This window comes from Tachysurus vachellii, chromosome 7 (assembly GCF_030014155.1).
Source record: "Tachysurus vachellii isolate PV-2020 chromosome 7, HZAU_Pvac_v1, whole genome shotgun sequence".
Classification (NCBI taxonomy): Eukaryota; Metazoa; Chordata; class Actinopteri; order Siluriformes; family Bagridae; genus Tachysurus; species Tachysurus vachellii.
The window spans coordinates 3316812-3338831 of NC_083466.1; the positions used below are offsets into that span (position 1 = coordinate 3316812).

At 40.2% G+C, this 22020-nt stretch overlaps 1 protein-coding gene across 3 annotated transcripts in view; it reads left to right on the plus strand.

Annotated features, from left to right (window-relative positions):
- Positions 1-1157: 1157 nt before the first annotated feature.
- Positions 1158-22020, plus strand: part of epha4a (eph receptor A4a) — a 33846-nt gene continuing 12983 nt past the window's right edge. For all 3 annotated transcript variants that reach the window (XM_060873898.1, XM_060873899.1, XM_060873900.1), the window contains exons 1-5: positions 1158-1300; positions 2486-2553; positions 3607-4270; positions 16474-16629; positions 19894-20229. In XM_060873898.1, the coding sequence (XP_060729881.1) occupies positions 1210-1300; positions 2486-2553; positions 3607-4270; positions 16474-16629; positions 19894-20229 (1315 nt within the window). In that variant the 5' untranslated portion in view covers positions 1158-1209. The remainder of the gene's footprint in view (positions 1301-2485; positions 2554-3606; positions 4271-16473; positions 16630-19893; positions 20230-22020) is intronic.

Sequence of the window (22020 nt, forward strand, 5' to 3'; positions counted from 1 at the left end):
AAGAATAAAAGAAAAAAAAATGATTTGATGTTTGCTATGATGGTATGATGTTATTGGAAAAATCCTTCGTAATGATTATTTACCTAGAAATTCATGTCCCTGGGCTTTTATTTCTTTCTGTTCTTTCTTTATTTTTATTTTTATTCTTTTACTAGTAAGTCCTGGCTGTTTCTAAAAAGTCTTAAAATGCTTTGCATGTGGACAAAAGACGGTTACAGGTCGATTCTTGGACAGAATGCACGGATGCGCGAGCATCTGCTGAGCTACAGTATTGACGAAATCTACACGGTGGAACGAAGGCGCGCTCGTGGAAGTGGGCGTCCTGGAGGCGCGTGATTGACATTTTGACGCGTCAAACATACGCAGCAGCCTCCCGTAGGTGAAATCCCAAACGATTCACTTTATTCTTCTATCCACGGTAGAAATGCACAGCACATAAGATCCAAATTCTTACGTTGTGCACGTGTCCGACCGAGATTTCTGACGTGTTATTCTTTACGCGACCGATAGACGGCGCCTTTGGACTTCTTACGCACCAGTATAAACAATGCATCTGCTCTGGACACTCATTCCATCATCTAAACTGACATACATAAACACAAACGTTTGTGCATTTAAACCCCCCCCCCCCCCCCCCCCGGGTGTGTGTGTGTGTGTGTGTGTGTGTGTGTGTGTGTGTGTAGTAATGGTGTCTTCACACACTAACCAGACATATTTGACTTATTTCAAATGAATCAGGACTAAAAATTAAAATCAGCTTGTCCTAAAATCCCTACATTATGTCTGTATGAATGTTTTAAAAAAACTGAACTTTACAGTGTTTGCTTTAAAAACCCCAAAATTGAGGTGCTCTCTCTCTCTCTCTCTCTCACCTCTCTCTCTCTCTCTCTCTCTCTCTCTCTCACCTCTCTCTCTCTCTCTCTCTCTCTCTCTCCTCTCTCTCACCTCTACCTCTCCCTCTCCCTCTTATACCCCCCCTCTCTCTTATACCCCCCTCTCTTACCTCTCTCTCTCTCTCTCTCTCTCTCTTTACACTGTTTAGGTATTCCAGGACACGGTGAGACTTTTTTAACGCCACATGATTGGTTGCCTTAGTGTGACGGACAGCCCAGCAGGCCCCGCCCCTTCGTGTTGTCGAGGAGCGCGCGGCGCTTTTCGCTCTTCACTCGCTGCTTGCGCGACTTCGGCGGCGCTCGCGAAACGGCGCAAATGGCAACAATCGCGTTCTCGGCGACTTGCGCTCTCTTATTATGGATAACACACATAGCTTCGAGTGCGCGGGTTTATCCTCCAAATGAAGGTAAGGAGCACGGAAATGACTGGGATCTTATTTCTGTGCGCAACGGAGATTTTACGCAGATTCAGGTTTAGGTTGGTTTTTTTTATTGGTGTGATAATGTGATATATTCTTCTACTAATGCGCTCTGAAGGCGCACTGACGCAAAACAAGTTGACTAATCACGCCAGATTGTTTATTTATTTCATTTATTTATTCGGTGTACAGATTTTCTTAATTGCGGTGCCAAAGTCCCTTAACCTTTTACGCACCGGGACCAGGATCGCGCTAAATGAGCTGAAAAGCCAACAGAGATGAAAAAAAAACAATCAAAACACGTAGACAGAACAAATACATGCTGATCAAACTATTTACAGAATTATTTTTTCAGAAATTTATAAATCTCCTTTGAGAAAAGTTTTAAAAAATGTTTTCGTTCATGTCGCCTAATTATTAATGAATTTCCCACAACGACATATATATATGAATAAAAACTGTAAAGCAACCATGAATTATTTAATTAATAATTTCATTCATTCATAAATAAATAAATAAATAAATAAATAAATAAATAAATCCGGAATTTTGATTGATTTGGCAATCTACAGTTCTTGAATACCCATCATTTTATATTTCCTTTATTTGCATTTTGATTTCTTGTGAATTTATTGAAATTTCCAATCAAACATCCCTAAATAATCTGAAATACATGGTGAAATGTGAGCTCACACAATAGAAACTGGAAAATAAATAAATAAATAAATAAATCAAAATCTCAGTGTTTTGTTTTGATACTTTTGACCAAAAGGGATGATTTCAATCAGATCTTTTGACTTCAAACACGTTTTACAGCAAAGCAAACGGTTACGAGAAAAATGGAAAAACATTTTTGCCTTTATGGCAAGAGAATATTTTATACAGGGCAGCAAAAGAAAACCAGAAGTAAACGAGAATTTGTGATCCTTCTATAGATAACATTCTCGCTCTATCTATAATAGGAGAGATCTGTCTCAAGTCAGGCCAGTGTTTTATGCACTAGACTTGAAAGTAAGAATCATTTTAAGACTAAATCACACATGAACATTTGGTCTATAATAAATAACAAACATAAAAAGAAATTATTAGTAGTATTGTAGTAATCATATAAAATATAAAGATAAAACCATCTTCACCCCATGGTTGTCGTATGTCTTATTTCTTTCTTTGCAGTGACTTTACTGGACTCGAGAACAGTACAGGGTGAGCTGAAATGGGTTTCCAGTCCTACAGAAGGAGGGGTAAGTCATTAAAAAACTAAACCAAACTAAAGCAAACACAATTCCCAGCTGGATTTAATGGTTTCTTCGTCAAGAAGACTTTTGAGGCATTTGTGTTTCAGCCATTAAGTTATTACAGCACAGAAACAAGAGGCGAAAGGAGATAAACAGTCAATAAGTTGCTTATTGTAAAGGAATTTTTGGATAGATAATGTATTTTTTTAAACAATGCCACCCAGAATACGATCTAGAAGCAAAATTCCAGCTTGGTGAAGAAGGAAAAATGATATCTCTTTCTGTGGCCTCAAGTAGCTATACTACATTGAAAATGGCTTCATTGCAGCGACAGTTGGAAACCGTCATAAATCATGAAAGGCCTTTTGGGATTTCTCTGTCAGTTCAGCATTTATTTTTTTTTTTGCTTTAAACTTTCAGCAGATTCATGCATGGACATAATACATTTATTGATGGCTGTGGTAAATCTTGGTGAGATTTCTGTAATAAAACAAAAATGTACACTTTTTGCCAAGTGAACGCTGAAAGTGTACGACTGGAGTGTTAAAGGTTTTCTGAACCCAAAAAAGTTACGTGATTCTAAATTGAAAAGAAAGAAAGAAAAAACAACAAAACAAAACACAAAGAATTAAATACTGATGTTCAGATAAAGCATCAATTATCTAGGTGCATCTTTGCTAATACAGATTTGGTCTCAGATGTATAAAGGTCTACTAGATACTTGACAACTTGACATAGACTTGAGTGCTTCCAGATTTCAAGTACAGTTAGGGCCAAATCTTTTGAAACAATTTGCATAAAAAACTCAGAGAGGGAATAATGTTTCCAAACAATCTAAGCAGCAAGATTTTACTGTTTGAGAAATTCCCACTTTCGAAGTTTACTTTGCAAATGCTTTTATTCTGATGGGAGCTGATGGGATGGCAGATGTGTGATTAAATTCTCATCAGCAAGTGATCGATGCAATGTAATCTGAGTGTGCGGTGTGGGACGTAGTGCACCTGCTGAGACAAGGGTATCCATAACAAAATCTATCTTTCTCACCCGTCTTTCTGTCAGTGGGAAGAAGTAAGCATCATGGACGAGAAGAACACGCCCATCCGAACGTACCAAGTGTGCAACGTGATGGAACCTAGCCAAAACAACTGGCTTCGGACAGACTGGATCGCACGTGGAGCGGCCCAGCGCATTTATGTTGAGATCAAGTTTACTCTGCGTGACTGCAACAGCTTACCAGGCGTTATGGGCACCTGCAAGGAGACGTTCAACCTCTACTATTATGAATCCAACAACGACAAAGAGCGATACATCCGTGAGAACCAGTTCATCAAGATTGACACGATTGCCGCTGATGAGAGCTTTACGCAGGTGGACATTGGAGACCGCATCATGAAGCTCAACACCGAGGTACGGGATGTGGGAGTCTTGACACGCAAAGGCTTCTACTTGGCCTTCCAGGATGTGGGGGCATGCATCGCCCTGGTGTCTGTGCGGATTTTTTACAAGAAGTGCCCACTTACAGTACGCAACCTTGCGCAGTTTCCAGACACCACCACGGGTGCGGATACGTCATCGCTGGTGGAGGTCCGTGGCTCGTGTGTGGACAACTCAGAGGAGCGTGAAGTACCCAAGATGTATTGCGGTGCTGATGGAGAGTGGCTGGTACCAATTGGAAGCTGCCTGTGTAACCCAGGATTTGAGGAGCGAGCAGGAGCATGCCAAGGTAGGCTGTCTGGTATCTCTATTTGTGTTTTTTGATAAAGTCCATAGTTTATCTTCCTGGCTTGTGGGTTCTTCTGAGGTTCCTGAGCCATGTGTATCTCTCTTGGAAGTGCTGCACAGGTTCCTATATATATATATATATATATATATATATATATATATATATATATATATATATATTCCAAATAATATTATACAGCAAACTCATGGGTATTTAGTTTCCAGACAAGAATTAAAAAGCAAGATGTCACGCTTCGAAACACGTGTTGTGTTTTCTCAGCTGGACAATGTTAGATGTTTGCTCCACTCCAGACAGCTGGACACTTAGCAGAACTCACTGGACTAAAGAGGCCACTGCTGGATCTTTCTGTTCCATATCAGAATGTCTTAGCAAGAAGCATTGCTGCTAATCCTTTTTGTTCAGGCCCCAGCCATTCAGCATATTCCTTAGAAATACACTTTAAATTAGATCATAGGTGTGATTTCTGTTAAACTGACTTCCTCTCGCTGTCTGTGAAGGTGAGAGAGTTTTGTTTGAGAGAACAACAAAAGTATTGTGAGGAACGAAAATTCCCCACCCCCCACCCTTCAACTTCTCACTGTCTGTGGTTTGGTAAAAGGGTTCAAGAAGGGCTTCCCAGCATCTGGGTGAAGCTGAGGTCAGTAAAAATGAACAGCAGAACCTTGAGATAGGCAGACAGTTTAAGAACGCCCCCTGCCCTTTTTTTTACGCCCCTTTAAAAGGCATCTGGTCCAAGAGAGGGTCAGAGCTTGTGCACGCTTGATAAACGGCATGCTGGCCAGTCCACTGTCGGTTATTTATGAGGGCAATCTCAGTGGACTAATTACATGACAAATACACAGTGTAATTTAGGGTTCCATTGGGCTCGGGAGGAGGGGGGGGTTGTACAATCTCTGCAGGCGGTCTCTCAATGAATGTGTCCGGGTGGTTGCTTAAATGGATTCACTTTTAAGAAAATGGGTAGTTTTTCTTGGTACTCTTTTGTTTCCGCTGCTAGATGGCATTCCACTCTCTTGCGTCTTTGGGTTCTGTCTCTCCCTTCCTCTCTTGCGCACTCTTTCTTCTCTTTGTTCAGCTGTTACGATTTAAAACGAAAAGCTGCCATAATTCAGGCAAATCTGAAAGGCCATATGGTGACTTGGTGAAGAATTCAAGATCTTGTTTGAGTTTAGTCCCTTTTAGATATCATATTTGGTGGCAAGTCTCACCAAAGTCAAACACACAGAATAAGAGAACTATATTCTAATGTATTGTCTGTTAGATTCCAAAGTGCAGGTGCCGTGGATGATTCTAGTACACATGCTATTTTCATTAGCTCTTTACCCTGGTTCAAGAATCCACCCTGCTAGGGATTAACCCATCGGATATCATCCTCCGCAAAACAACAATTGACCGCATCCTCATTGAGGAAAGTTCAAAAGGTGGGCCACTCTCCCAGGATGAGTGGCAGTGTCTCCTTAATAAGCCCATATGGATAAGGAAGGGACTTATGGGTTCACTTTCAATGTGAGGGTTGTTGCAAGGGGGAGAGGATGAGCTCAATGGGGTATCTATTGAGAATAAGGTATATGAGGCTCATAGCCCAGGAGGCGTGAGCTGTACCATTTGCTTGATTGTCGGGCATGCCCGGGATATCTGTAGGGGTGGCTGGGAGTGAGAAGAGAGGAACACTAGATAGGGTCAGAGGGGTCATCCCAGTTTTTCCCTTCACACCCACGCAGAGACCAGGGTCATGGCCGAGATTGATTAAGACGTCAAAGTTTTGACAGCTGCATCTGAGCCGCGATGATCGAGACAGTTGACAGGAGCCACGGAGACCTTAAGTATGAATGGAAGCAAAAAAAAGGACACAGAATACGATTCTGTCTTTTGTGAGAGTTTTTTAGGCTTCTGCATAGTGCATCTGCCAAAAGGTTTGAAATAAAGAAAGTGACAATCAGTTATTTCAACAACAATGGTGTGATTTCTCTAACCCGGACAGAACCGTTACACATGTAGGTAGGGAGAAAAAAGCGTGAAACGGTATGAAGCTGTACGTGCGTGACATTTTGGGCAAAATGGAGTTATAGGACTTAGTGTGATGAGAAACTGCCCTTTGTTTGCTTGATATTGAATAGCTGATGCTGATTTTTTTTAAAGGACAATGAAAATTGGACATTGAGATTTCTAACCAAAAAATCAGGACAGGATTTGTGCGATTGTTACACCAAGTGTGAACTGGAACTTAATATTTAAACACATCTTGCTAAAAACAAGTGTGCTCAATAAATAAAAAAAAGCTGAGCATTGTATGCCTGTGTATGTGTGTAAGCCATGTCCATCTAATTACACAAAGCTAGCTTGTTTATCTCAATGCTGTCATAATTATGAGCAGGTGTGTGGGGTTCATCGTCGGTTTCAACCGGGTCTTGTTGTTAATTGTTTTTTTTTCTCCAGCAGACAATAGACTTCATCCGCTGAAAATGCTTCCCGTTATGAATATTCATTATTTCCGTCCTTTATTCCTGCGCTTTTGATGGCAAGCGCATATGTTGATTCCTCTCACAATCCCTTTCAGTTGTGCATCCAGGGCTCCTGTGCTGGACAGTGAATGGGCCGTCAGCTGTCTTGAGTAGGAATGAGAGACAGAGAAAGAGTGAAGGAAACGATGCTCTTTGATATATACCATTTGCATATTTTTGTAGGTGAAATTGCAAAGGCAGCAAACTTGCGTCTGTTGCGCACAATAGCGTTCCGTTCTCTTTCTATACAAGAGGCAGAAGAGTAGGCGTTTCTTTCTTTTTCTTTTTTTTTTAATGCAGCAAACAGTCTGGGATCATTGGGACATTTAAATTTAAATGAGGTAGCTAACTGTCTTCCATTACTTGTTCACATCTGAATAGGATTTGCTTGATTTCTGAATGTGACACAAGGAATTTAGCCTCCTTCCTACCAATGCTTCAATTTGAGTCCTTGTCACTGTCAAAGTTCTGTTGTTTGCCTTGAGCGACAGTGTGTGTGTTTTTCCTGGCGTATGTGTGTGCATTCTCCTTGACCCCATGCTGTTGATCTTGGTTGGTTGCTCATGCTCGGAAATGCCCCTGACATCTCCCAGCCCTTCACTTGTCAAAAGGCTGATGGATGATGGGTTTCCGAGTGTCCACGGTTATTGAGACAGAAAAAGAAAAAGACTTAACTTCATTTGTTGAATCACTACATTTTTACAGCAAGCTACCTTTGCTAGCCTAAAACAATTTCCCTTATCCTGCTTACTGTTAGTGCGCTACTACCTTAGCCACAGTAAAGCAAAACACCTTGCTATAAAGTCGTAATATATAGTGTGTAGGCATTGTGAAAGTTCTACAAATTCTATCTCTGGAACATTTGTGTAAGTATTTGTGAAGTAAGCACGATTTGGTAATCCCGCTAAGTCAGTCCATCAGAGTAGCCTCAAATGTGAGTCTTTGTGTTTTTCATTGACTTGCATTTCATGTGTGTGAGGCGTATCGACTCCCGGCTTGAACGACTCTCGCCTCGTCCTTGCCTGTTAACCCAGGATCTTTTTAAACCAGAACACACTAATGTTCGTTTGAAGAGGTGTCCATCACCATCACCACAAGACAACACTACCCATCGGTTGGCGCTGAGCAGTTAGCGCTTTGCTGCTTTCTTTTAAAGCTGGCCTCTGTCCAACAGGGTCAGAGGTCTTCTCAGTTAGCATCAGGCAGGGATGAGAATGACAATGGGTGAAACGTAGGAAAACTAGAACCATCCTTTCCTTCACTGCCCTAGTGATTTAAATGTAGGGCAGATTAAACTTGACATTCACCATCACCACCGAGTGCTTTTGTTTTTGGTTTTGATTAGAACGTTGCCAACATTTCTTCAGACAAACGCACCAGATGGATTGTGGGAATCAGTGAATGCGCTTGTTTTGTTCCTCTAATGAAGCATTTGGAAAGGCGTCATAGCTTGATTTATGATGACAAATGACACAAATGAAATCCAAGTACCATTTGGTAAATCAACTCTGGATAAACACTAGACTGTTTCATTGCAGGAGAAGAGAAAAAAATAGCTGGATTTGAAGGAGATTCTTTGTCAAATTCCCTCAAGTTCTGTTTAAAAACTCAAGCCCATAAACTGTAAAAGTGAACTAATGAAAGTTCTTACAAATACGTGTCTCGGAAATGCTAACACTGCTAAAAACGATGGACAGTACAAAAATGAGGTGCAGGAATGCTTTTTTTTTTTAATAATGGTTGTTGACTTGTACCAAGGTCCTGCCGAATTCTCGATTCTGATTGGTCAGAAAGGTGTTGATCGATTGATCAATTTCCATAGTAGTTCCACTGCAAGATTTCTGTTATTGTTACAATAGTAACACAAAGACTTCTATTGTGAACATATATGGAAGAGGGGCTTAAGTAACAATTATTGAAAGAGTCTCGAGTGTCTGTGCTGGAGGATGGACAGATTTAGATTCAGATTTTCATAATAACGCTTGATGAAAAAGAACAGACATGCTGGTGAAGAACTAGCTATTTATAGCTGAAGTACATATATACATGTCTACATTAAATTTTCAGTATATTTTGCAACTATGCATATATTTAAAGAGGGTGTTTGTTATACTTGTTAAGAGTATACTTACATATTATCTTATGGTCAACTAAAGATATCGAAACGTGTGTTCTACTCTGACGCAGATACAACCATGTCATACGATCCATGGTAGCTTTCGTTCGTTTTCTTTGAAGGGAATTATTCCTTTAACTTGCCGTCCTGTGGGAAAACTATTCGAGATGTGGGCTCATATTTTTCTCACTGGGGGGCGATTCTTGACTGAAGTGGCCTGGGGTAGGCTCCCTCTAAGTCTGTTTACCCGAGATCCGATAGGACGTCAGTTAACAGATGTCAATTAGCTCAGAGTGCGTGCGTAAGAGCGGCGGCCAGTTGAAAAGATGGATGGAGTAATGGGATTATTTAAGGTCCAGCAGCCTTGTTTCCACAATGCGGTATAATCGAGGTAATTATGCCCGAGGGCTCACCATGCTAACTGAACAATAGGTATTAATACTTGTAATTATTTGGAGAGTCTGAGGTATGGTGGGCCTGAATTCTCCCAGATGAACTGAATGGGTTTGTTCTATTACCTTAAGATATTCGAGTGGATTTGAGCCCTTTCAAACCAGCTGCTTGGACTCAACCACTTGGTTTGACATTGGAAGCAATTAGTTTTGACTTTTTACGGCTTATGATGAAGAGACCGCTTTCATGGATGCCTTGGTAATACAGGTAGCTGGTAGCGACAACCTTATCTAGGTGAATAAACATACCAAGGTCTCTGTGGCCCAGTTAGAAACAATGAAGGTGTGAGTTTGGTTGTTAAAAACTAGAAAGTGCATTTGAGGTAGAATTCTGCTATTTTCTTGGCTAAAAACATTCCACCTTTTTCCATCTGGTTCCCATTTCAGCTCTCAGTATTAGTGGTCCAACACTCTTGGAAAAGGCATGAAAATATCTCAACCAAGTTGGTCTCAGGTCAATTTGAAGGTGGCATTGCGAACTCATGGATAAGCTAGCGAAACAGGCTGTGTTAGCCACAATGGGAGCCAGTCTGGTGTCCTATATAATTAGCACATTTGTGTGACCGGTCGTTAACAAGCTTGCCAAGAATTGTTCCAGAGGTGCAATGAAGGAACGGAATGAACACCAACTCATAGTACAGCAGTCGAAATTTTGAACCCCACAGACATAACACACACTTAGTCTGTGTGTGGACATCGTGTTTGAGTTAAACGTATTCTACCAAAATAAAGTCTAAACCTCTGCAAGAGCTGACGGATTGTAACTCAGCTGTCGCGGTCATGGCGTTGACACTATAGCGCTTTAGAATTTGGAGACAGCAATTAATCAGAGGGTATGCTGGCACAGGACCTCACTCGACACGTATTACAAAAAATGATAATGTGCACACACACGATAGGAACATTTCAGTGGACCCTTGTTTCAATATTAGTCTAGATTAGGACACTTCCGTGTGTGCTGAAACGAGACGCTACGAAATAAATTGTTAAAATGACGTTAATGTGTTTTCTGTACATACCAGTTTCTGGTACATTTGTGCTCGGTACAACTAGCATGTATCCAGCTTGCCCCGCTGCGGAGGCAGGAGCTAGTTGCAAAGCGAGGATGTCTATTCAGTTCCTAGCTTACTATACACACACACACACACGCACACACACACTTTGCTTTGTGAATCTGGAGCTCTTTGAAGGCCCTTAGCTAGAGGGGGACCGAAGCTGACAGTGAGAACATTAGCATGTCAAAAGCCTGCTGAATCAATAGGACCCTTCTCTCTGCCTCGATTTCTCTCTCTCTGCCTGGCGCTAACACACACAGGCCTCTCCATTCAATGGCACTCAGCGCGACCTACTGTAGGAAAGGTGCTCTACTAATACGTGCGCTGCAGGGGAGAGAAATGGGAAGGGGGGGTTCGAGAGAGACCTATTTATATTGTACCACTGGATATGAAGTGGATATTTTAGATTTTGGGGATTGTGCATATGGTGGGTTGTTTAAGGAAAACTGCAGAATTTAACTTTTGGTCTGGTATTTACATTATTACTGTAAGAAGTTAGCTTTTGCTTTGCTATGCTGGCATCACAGGGGGATATTGTTGTTGTTGCCCAAGTAACAGTTTTGCTTTGTAGCAGCAAAAAAATCTAAAATGAAGACGTGAACATAAAAGCTGTAGCTTTGGACATTTTAGCAATGTGAGCTAGCTAGGTAAAGTACTTAAAGCACCACCGACTTCAGGTACTGTGTTCAGTGCTTTCTGTTAACCAGAGTAAAAACAGAGCAACGAATGATCTTCCAACTAGGGGGGAAAAAAAGAAAGAATCCGGAAACTCAGAAGGGTCTCTTCAACCCTGTGTTCAGCAAATGACAAAATCTTTAATAAGTATTTTTGGATAAATCAAAATAAGGAAATATTAGCTGGTTAACACTGTAACAAACGTATACAGTTAGCTAGCTTGTTTGTTGTATCCATGCTGTCCAACCACAAACTTTGGACGACAATTGCATGGGGGTTCAAGACGTAGGTTCTGAGTTAAGGCTAATTAATATGCTTAGAGTTTTGAAGAATTTGCTCATTTTCTGAAGAGAAACAACATTACAGATATATTGTGGCAAACGTTTTGTTTGAAAAAGGTTAGCCGTGCATTAGTTGGGGAAATAAAAGCACACTATCCAAGGTACCAAAGCAATTACCAACGAGAGCGCTCCAAGGGAGACAGGAGATGGAGAGAGTGTGAGAAAACCATTGGAAATTAGGCTTTTGAATCTGTGATACTGTGGATAAAAAACACGTCGGAGAGCTGCGAATGAGTCTGGAGGAATGTGAGATGGCCGTCTCTGGTGAAATTCATGCCCTGCTACAGCTGTGCCAATCACTCATAGAGGGAAAGACAATGAGCTGAAGCCGCTTACCTCTTTTTTCTCCTGTCACCTGCTGCAGTCTAACCCCATGCCGGGTTCGAGACATTCCTCCAGCTTTCAGTCAATCACTCGGTGTGTGTGTGTGTATGTGTGTGTGTGGAGGAGGGCCTCTTGTCCATCAGCTCTGGACCCCAGGCTGGGAAGTGTTTGTGATTCCATATGAAGTCCATAGCCGTTGGGGTTGCTTAATGCACTTTGCTGTCCTCTTTTTCTCCTTTGGGACTTTCATAACGTACAAACTCATCAGGACATGCAGCACAGATGGCCAACAATGTCCTTTTATGTGTGGCGTGTGAAGGTTACTGATCTGTCCTTACCGAAGCTGGAGATTTTCTTATTTTCACCTCTGAACTTTAAACGAATAGGGACAGTGTCATTGGTGTATCAGTTAAACCTGATGTTGGCATGATCCTGTTAAAAAAAAGTTAATCTTTTATTTATATCTATATTTGCATCTTAATGCCGAGAGGAAAAAGAGATAAAGAGACAGAGGAAGTATGATGAGAAGGAGAGTAATGAATGAATATGCGAATACCTGTGGATTAAAGCTTTAGAACCTTCGACAGCAAGGATGGCTCGCTGGTGACGGATGAGTCTCACCGAGGCTAACGCCAGATCAATCATCATCTACCACACACACACACACACACAGCTGAGTTAGCATGCGGCATGGCACAGGGCCTTGTCTCATTCCAATCAGCCCCTGGAAACGTAATTAATACGTGAAAATTGAGCGTGAATCAATCAATGAGCTAATCAGTTCACACACCACAGAGAAGGGATGCTAATTATCTCTTTCTTTCCTTGTGCTATGTTTGGGTGTATTAGCAAATTAAGGTGGAATTAGCGTGGCGATTCAAGGAACTGAGGGGACAGAAATAAAGAATATTTGAAGTAACAACTCAAGTTCGTAATGATAATACAGTAGTAGTCATTTCTAGCCTAGTTTAATACAAGAAGACTCTACATAGGATTATAAAACAGCTAGCACAGCTATCATATAACTGTGAAGCATACTTTTAACTAGCATATTACCTACGAAAAATTTAGGATTCCCTTGATTATATATACATATTTTAGAAGCTTAGACATTACCTAGTGATTATATTTATGGTTTAGCTCTGTGTAGAATTCTTTGCTAATCGCTAACTAGCTAGTTATCATTTTTTATAATTATTAGCTGTGTGCTAACTGTTGAAATGTGAAGTGAAAAGTGTCTGAATATGTTTCTGAGCCTGGACTGGTCATATGAAACTAACAGGTGAAGGGAACAGTGTTTGTGTGTGTGTGTGTGTGTGTGTGTGTGTGTGTGTGTGTGTGAGAGAGAGAGAGAGAGAGAGAGAGAGTTTGTGTGTGGTATAGTGCCTTAACCTTCCTGTATCATGGCTAAAGAAGGATAAAGGATAAGCCAATGTCATAAAACTGCCACAAGTGTGTTAGCCATTAACAGATGTATTAGTGCTAACCCCATGAACACACACTTTCTCTGCAGTACCAGAGTGTGTATACCTGTTGTAATGTGTTTTCCTGTTAGCTCAGTATTCACTATAGCAGTATAGCAATGCTCTTGTTCCTCAAAAAAGAAATAAAATGAGTGTCGCGGCAAACAAAGCCCAGATCCTTCTTCACATCTTTGTAGCTTGATTCTGGGAGCATGGCCAAGCTGTTCTAATATTTCAAATCATACTATTTCATAATATTTCATTTTTTCCTTCCTCAGCCTCATTTTTTCCCCTGAGTGTTATAAAAAGAGAGTTTATTAGATGCATTTTGATTATAGCTTGGATGATTGGAAAAGCGAGTGGCTCCAGGCCTGGAGGAAAACTGAAACATGTGGCATCAACTCACTGCAGTGTTTCTCTAGTGTTTGTGTGTGTGAACAAGAAATATAATCTGGCACTGATATAGCAGTGCAAAGTGTCCAAGAGAACACAAACACACACACACACACACACACACACACACACACACACACACACACACACACACACAGTCTTTGAAGACCACCCAACACTGGTCTTTCGCTTTTCTGGTCCATGTTTTTTTTTCCTGTTCTCTCACCCTTTCTTGTCTTTTACATTTTTGGGATGAACTCTTTTTTTTTTCAGCTATTTAGCCAAGTCTACTTAGACTAAAAAAAAAAAATAAACATCATCATTCCAGATACATAATTTAAAAAATTCAGATAAAAAAAAAATCATATATCAGAATATCTTTTCTCCACATTAGTGGCTTAAATATTTCAAATAGCTATCAATAACCAAGCTTAGATTGATAAGTCTTTATTGATCGTCGCAAAACATTCGGTATGTAGCTCTTTCTTTTAACGTCAGGGTCATGTGACACACTTCAACGTACCAGCATCTTAGAACTTGTTATGAAATCCACCTCCTGGTCAAGGTGATTGGCTGTTGGTGAAAAACAATTTTTATGTATTCGTTCATGGAATACTAACTAGACTTAAACAATATATATATTTTACGTACGATGTGAGGACCGAATGCCACATCTCATAGTTGAAACGCTGTTTTAATTATATTAATTATTGTTTGTTACAAATTTGATCATATACATGCTTATGTTTTACTTTAATCCCTATTATACACTTAGCAAGCTAACTGTCTAGCCATATGTTAGGTTTCAGCAAAACGAAACAAAGCACGTTAGTAGATATTTAGCGCTGCACCTGTTATTCAATACAGTCAGCTGAATGGCCTACTTGGATTTCTTTTCTTTTTAGTTTTAAGAATTTTAAGATAGATTTTCCTAATACCTTTGACTACCTTTGTTCCCCAAACACTCTTGTGTCATGCTCTGGCAAAGGACTAGCATGCAATCGGGTGAAGCCTTACACCCAATAAAAGTCGTGTTAAAGTCTTTTCTTTCCTGCTGAACTCTCTCCTTTTTATGGGCGAGGCGAAGAGGACTGCTGACCCCTGAGTAACGAGCCAGTGCTTGTTAATTACACCTCCATTAAGTCATGAATGGAGAGATCAGCACTTCCCATGGCTTGTGGTTGGGGATTTTGCCGAGCTGGGGTGGGGGTGTATGGTGACTAGATGAAGATGTATGGATTAGAACAGGACTAAAGAAGACTATATATTGTCTACATTAATTGGTCTAGATGTTTAGATCTTAAAATGGTATTTGATATTCTATGTACAATGTAGGAAAGATGACGATTGTGATTATTATGTGATATTTTCAGGTGTAATCCATGACCAAAACAAAAAAAAAACAAGAAAATCCACAGACTTGTGGAATCTATTTTTGGTTCAAGCAATGCTGGTCCAATAATGAAATTCCATAGATGTCTCTGGCCTTTCATAACTGACATGAATACAAAATGTTTTGGAACTTCATTAAAAATTCCTAAAATAATGGATTTTACTCGTTTAACACATCTCACCATCATCTAATCTTCCTTAGCAACTCCTCCAATTAACTCCTTCCTTCAATTCCTGTTAAAAAGATCCGTCTCCCCTTTTGACCATTTTTTTAATTCCTCAGAGCACGGCCACAAAGCACGCCGTCCTCTTAAGGTCATGACCCCGAGCTTCCTATCTCTATTTCTCCCTCCGTCCCCCGCTGTTCTTTTGCCATGTTCGTTTCAGAGGATGACAGGCAAAACTTGTTAATCTCTTTTCGTCCCCAATCACACTCGATGTAGTGGCTGATTTGCCCCCGGGCAGACATTGATGGATGGGTTGTGCTGAAGAGATAGAAGACAGAGAAAGGTGGAGAGGTGTTAATCCGGCTCCTTGGGGCGCCATCACTTTTGCACGATTAAAAGCAGATAGTTGGACAGGGAAGAAATAGAGATTAAGTTTGAAGCGTTTGTCTTTTGGAGGAATTCCAATTTTGTACAAAAAAAAGAAGGAAAGAAAGCTAAAGAATTAACAGGTTGTTAAGTGAGACATCCAAAGCAAAAGCAAAACGCTTCTTTGTGATTACTTGAATTCAAATTCGTGCTATGTTTATAAAAGCCATTTTTGGATTGATTTCCAAATATACTGTATATATAAATTTTAATGTTTTTACGGAGTGTTTTACGGATTTTCCCACATGTTGATTTTGATATATTGCTCTAAAAGTCAAAGCTCCTATCAACAAAATGATGACTATATAGTAAGCGGTAAACTTTCCAGTAATACAGCTCAGCCATTGCATACCACAGACACGACAGACACACGCTCACGGACAACTCGTACCTTTTCTGAATGGCTAATCTTATCTATTTATAAGCTATATAAACTGTATCCCGGACTGCAGTAGGCTAAGTCTTCATCGACTGTTATAATTCATAGCTGAAACGTCAAAGTGTGTGTGTGCGCGCGGTGAGCATGTTAGGATAAATGACACAGTGCATTCCTGCACTATCGCTTCCTCTGTTAATTAGACTGTCATAAAACCATAGCGTTCTCTCTCTCATTGAAACATTCCTTAGCACTTCAATACAGCCTCATTCTGTGGTGCTGACCTGGCAACTGCATAAACACACACACACACACACACACACATTTACAATACATGAAGAAGAACTGAAGCATTGCTTTACAACAGTCTGTTTTTTTATATACTGTTGGAATATTTCTACTGTGAAGTTGTAATTAAATGAAACATCTTGTTAATGGAGATGGATCAATGCAAATTAATTCATGCTAAATTTTCTTTTCTCTCTCTTTTTTTTATTCCAGCTTGTAAGATCGGCTACTACAGGGCTTTAGCAAGTGACACCAGCTGCTCCAAATGTCCTCCTCATAGCTACTCGGTTCGTGAAGGCTCCACGTCATGTACATGCGACAAAGGATACTTCAGGTCTGAGACGGACCCCGCATCCATGCCGTGTACCCGTATGTATTCCATCCATAAGATAATAATATCACACAAGCATGAGGCTTTACAAGTCTGTGTCACTGTTCGCTAGTTCCTACAAGTCGAATCTATCTAGGAACTAGCAAGAATCGAGGCCTTTTTTGAAGGAAGTAACACTGATGATATATTTATTCCTAAACTTATTAAATATTCATGACATGACCTTATCTCATTTTCTGTTTCTTTAATGCAGCTAATAAACTTATTAACTGATGAATACCAGCATATTACTGCAGTGTTCTTGTCAGTGCTAATAATGAACGTCTTTGAGTTGTATTAGCAAAAAAAATGTAGAACTTTTGGAGTGAGCTCAGACTTTTGAACCTTGCACTTGTTTAGCTTGTCTGCAACCTGTTGATAGCCTTTTGCTCATTTCCCACACACACACACACACACACACACACACACACTTGAACACCTGGCAATCAACTTCAAATCCCATGACCCTTGTGAAATAAAGCATCTATAGCAGAAACAAGCTGTTTAAGTGTGTGTATGAGTGTGTACTCGAGTTTGTGTGTGTCTCTGTGTGTGTGTGTAAAGGAAAGCCAATGATAATATGTACCTTGTATGAGAGTATGAAGCGCATTAAACCAAAGTGCCTGCAGCTAGCTTGCTAAGGCTTCAAAAACAAAAGCACAAGCACGCATACGTGATAAACAGAAGCTAAACAGCCGTGGCGTGTCGAAAGATGCACTAATCTCTCAAGAAGTGACAGATGTGTGAGCCGAAAGAAACGTACATAAACAAATCGACTTTGGTAGGCTGTCCTCTGAAAGAGCGTTTGCTAATCACACTATTTGTTTATTCCGTTCTCTTTCACATTTTTCTACCCGGGTTTGACATGAAAAATAGAGAAATCATGAGAGAGAGGGATGAAGAGGACTGACCCCATTAGGATAAACCCTTCCATACCTTATTGTACTAAAATGAGCTTAATCAGCTGCTGTCTATCACTCGTCTCGACCCGGGCTTGGCTAGACCGGCTAATTACACAGGCTAAATAGAGTTTCACGAAAGAAGAAATCAGCGAGTAGCTGCAGTGCATATCAGGAATAAATATAGATGTAAATGCTGATCTGTTTTCTAACAGAACAAAAACAGCAAGATAATCAAATAAACCACATTTTAAAATGAAAGTTTGATGTGTAAACTGGGATTTGTATCATCCAATTAGCAGGAAAACAAATAACAAAACAAACAAAAAAGACAATAAGACGATATATAGCAAGCTAACTGCTAGTAAATGAAATGTTTTGTCACAGATAGACATGTTTTATTTCTGCTCTGTTTCAAATTCTGCTCCAATACAGCAGCCTTTCAAATTATAGGCCACTATTAAACCATAAAACTGTTTTATTAGTAATATTAGTAATATTAGCTATCTTACCAATATCTTACCAATATTAGCTTATTTTAACTTTAGCTGGATGTCACCAAAACTTGTATCACTTATAGTAAATTCTACATGAGTTTTTCATTGAAATGTTCTCAATTATGTCTTTAACTGTAGCAGTGAAAACTGACAATATTTAGGATTCTATTTAAATGAAAGCTGCTTTGTCATCCAAATTAGCTGACTTAGATTCACAACTAGCTAACTGCTAACATACAAGCTCATGACTGTTACAGGACATTTCATTAGCCGAGTTGTTTGAAATATTCTCAGTTATTTCTTTAACAGCAGTCAAAATTTCACAATGTAGTCCTCTAGTCAAATTTAAGCTAATTTCCTCTCTGTAAAAGTAGCTAACCTGGCATTGAAAAGAGCTGACTCAATGAGTCAATACTTTGAAATGAGTTGACTTCCAAACTAGCTAACTGCAAGTAAACTAGCTCCCTTTTCCACAGAGAATTTAGCCACTTTGGGGACATAGCCATCAGTCAAAACTATATATATATATATTATAAATAGGTTAGCTAGCTGCTCTAATGATTAGCAAATTAGCAATTTGTTTAATTAGACTTATTATATAATGTGTAAAATCTATTTCTTGTCAATAATATTACCTTACTGGTCAAAAGCAGTGGAATCTATTAAAAAAATCTTGTTTTTTTTTTTTTTTCTTTTAGCATTTACCATGCTAGCTAGGTAGCTAGTCATGTTTTGGATAAACCTTTTCATTTAGAAATGAAGGCAGTTTGAATAGAGTTTGTATTTCTCCTTTTACACAACTTTTGCAGGCAGTAATATATTTCTGCTGACAAAAAGAGTGCTCTGGTACAACAGCTAACTTTATTTACAAAGCGTAGCTATGTTTTCTGTAAGCTCGACTAGCATGTCGTAACATCCGTAGGATGTTTGGAGAAATGGCTTTTCATACTGTGGAAAAAAAGAAAAGAGAAACTCTGCCCTTTGCAAAATTTCTGTTTGTGGAAGAGTTTCTCGAGTTCTGGCTAGGGTTCAGAGTGCGTTTCATGCCGGTGACATTTATTTCTGCGAAAGCTTTTTATGTGTGTGTCTGTGTGTGTGTGTCTGTGTGTGTGTCTGTGTCTGTGTGGTCTAAACAGGGCACAAATGCACGCAAGGGTAAAGCAATTAGTATTAATAAGATTCCTATCAGCCACCCACTCGGTTATAGAGATGAACATCTCATGATCTCTCTCAAACACACACACACACACACACACACACACACAGTGCAAACAGAGGGGAATGCCTGCGGCGACGGTTTGTCATAAACGTAATTATGCCTAAATTCAGCAGCACCCGGTTTACAGACACACACACGCAATAAAAGGGCATGGGATTGTGTGGGTTTGTGAACTCATTTCATCCTCTCTCTCATTTTGCCAGTGCTGAATAAACACTGACCTAAATGTGCAAATATGGAATGACTTTGATCACTGTTCATGTCCAAATAATTTTTTTCAAATTTTTTTTATTTTGTTTAAAAAATTCTGGAAAAAGTTCATTGAATGACTCTAGCACTGCTAAAATATGGGATGTCTGCAAATATATTGGAACGTTTCCTAATCTAATTTGGCTTTTTATAATGAACCAAATCCCTTCTTGATGGGGGGAAAAAAAAGTTTAAACAACTCACATTAGATATCATAAAATTACTGATCCCCTGCATGCTTTGAGTGCCATTTTGGCAACTGGTAATGAGCCTATAACTATGATGAGGATGTGGATTCAGATTTTCTGTCATGTTTTTTAACATGCTTCATTTACCTCTAGAGCGAATTTATCCCATTTCATATTATAATCTAATCTCCTGCTCGCTTTGCTCCACCAGAACCACCTTCTGCCCCGCAGCACCTCATCTCCAATGTTAACGAGACATCGGTGAACTTGGAGTGGTCGGTGCCGGCGTTTTCAGGCGGAAGACAAGATCTTACTTACAACGTCGTGTGTAAACGATGCGGGCCTGACGGACAGCGGTGCGAGCCATGTGGCGTTGGCGTCCATTACTCGCCACAGCAGCTCAGCTTACGGACCACACGTGTCTCCATCAACGAGCTGCAGGCACACACCAACTACACTTTCCAAGTGTGGGCTGTCAACGGCGTGTCGCCGCAGAGCCCCGGACCTGATCAAGCCGCCTCGGTCACAGTCACCACCAACCAGGCCGGTGAGTGAGACAAACCCAAAATTTCTTATATGTTCTTCGCAATACAGTAACAATCCTCAGTTCTGATTGGTCAGAAGTTGTTGATTAATTTCCCATGAACTATTATAATAATTAACTATGGACTCACTTAATTGTTATAACCATGTTTGTTATACCCACAAGCAAAAAAAAAACGTTATTTACTTATTAATTAAACAGTGACAAAATGTTTATTTAGCATATTTGAGAGGAGTCTCCAAAACTAAAACCACTTCAAGATGTGCTGTAAATTACTGCTTGTTTTGCTATAACAGTATTCCCTATCATGATTGAATTGTTTGGCATTTTTGTTTTGTGTAATCTACATATTTAATCAAGTAGTCAAGCTGTTCTAACTATTGAAAAAGTAATGCTTTTTTCACACCCAGAGGTTGCCAGTTTATTATCTAGCCAAATGTATTAGCTATTAGCATAGCTTGTGCGTGTTTATGCACAATAATAAGAGCACTTTAAATGTCTTCACACATCATATAACGAAATTTTCATGGATACACAGCCGTATGACATCACCAAATACCAGTATAATGTCCTCATATGATTAGGTGCGAGGTTGATGCGTAGCATGCGTAGCACAAACGGCTGGAGTTTACTGCCCAAAAATGGAAAACCAGTTTTTTTTCTTCATCACAACTTGCTATGCAAGTGTCAAAAGCAATTACTCTGACAATAAAAGCATTTGCATTCCTGCATTTGTAAGCATGTGTATAGGATGCCTGGTTTGTTAGTGTTGAGTAGTAAATTTTTACAAGGTGTTTAATTACAGCTTGGTGAAGCCTTGGTGTATGTTTGTGCCTCATTAATGGCACACACACCTGTCCATGTGCATGTTACCAATTTGCCTGTTTCGGTCCAGCATTTAAAACACACACGACTGGACTTTTTTATGAGCCCGACTTCCAAATCAGCTCCCATTCCTTTATGTGCAGCCATTCAGACAAATAAAAGGCTGTAAGCTTCAACGTGATCTTAGACAGTCTCAGGAATGTGGATTTAAGGCTATATAGATTACAGCAGACTTGATTCCAATAATAAAGTCTGGCTACGAAAGAAAATAAAAAGCTCGCAAGTCGCCGCCTTTATCTCCGGGAAAACCGAGCCTGTCGTGCTGTTATAACGGGCGCCTTGGTGAGAGCAGCTTTCATACAGGGAACACGAAACCCACACTGATCAGCTGCTGCCGTTAAGCGACACTCCAAAGGGTTTTTCATCCTCGCCTCAGTGCGATAATGTAAACATATCTCGGTCGCTGTAATGGTTTATAGCTTCATGGGGCTAATATGTTTGTCTTTTAAACAAAGTTAAACAGCAGGGTTGAAAACTCTGCATCTGTCCCAAAAAGCAAATCAGTGATAATCCAGTAGGCTTAAAATCTACATAGGGTTGGTAGCACTCTCTCACACACTCACTCATTTTCTACCGCTTATCCGAACTACCTCGGATCACGGGGAGCCTGTGCCTATCTCAGGCGTCATCCGGCATCAAGGCAGGATACATCCTGGACGGAGTGCCAATCACACACTACGGACAATTTTCCAGAGATGCCAATCAACCTACCATGCATGTCTTTGGACCGGGGGAGGAAACCGGAGTACCCGGAGGAAACCCCCGAGGCACGGGGAGAACATGCAAACTCCACACACACAAGGCGGAGGCGGGAATCGAACCCCCAACCCTGGAGGTGTGAGGCAAACGTGCTAACCACTAAGCCACCGTGCCCCCTTGGATTGGTAGCATTTGCACCAAATTTTGGCG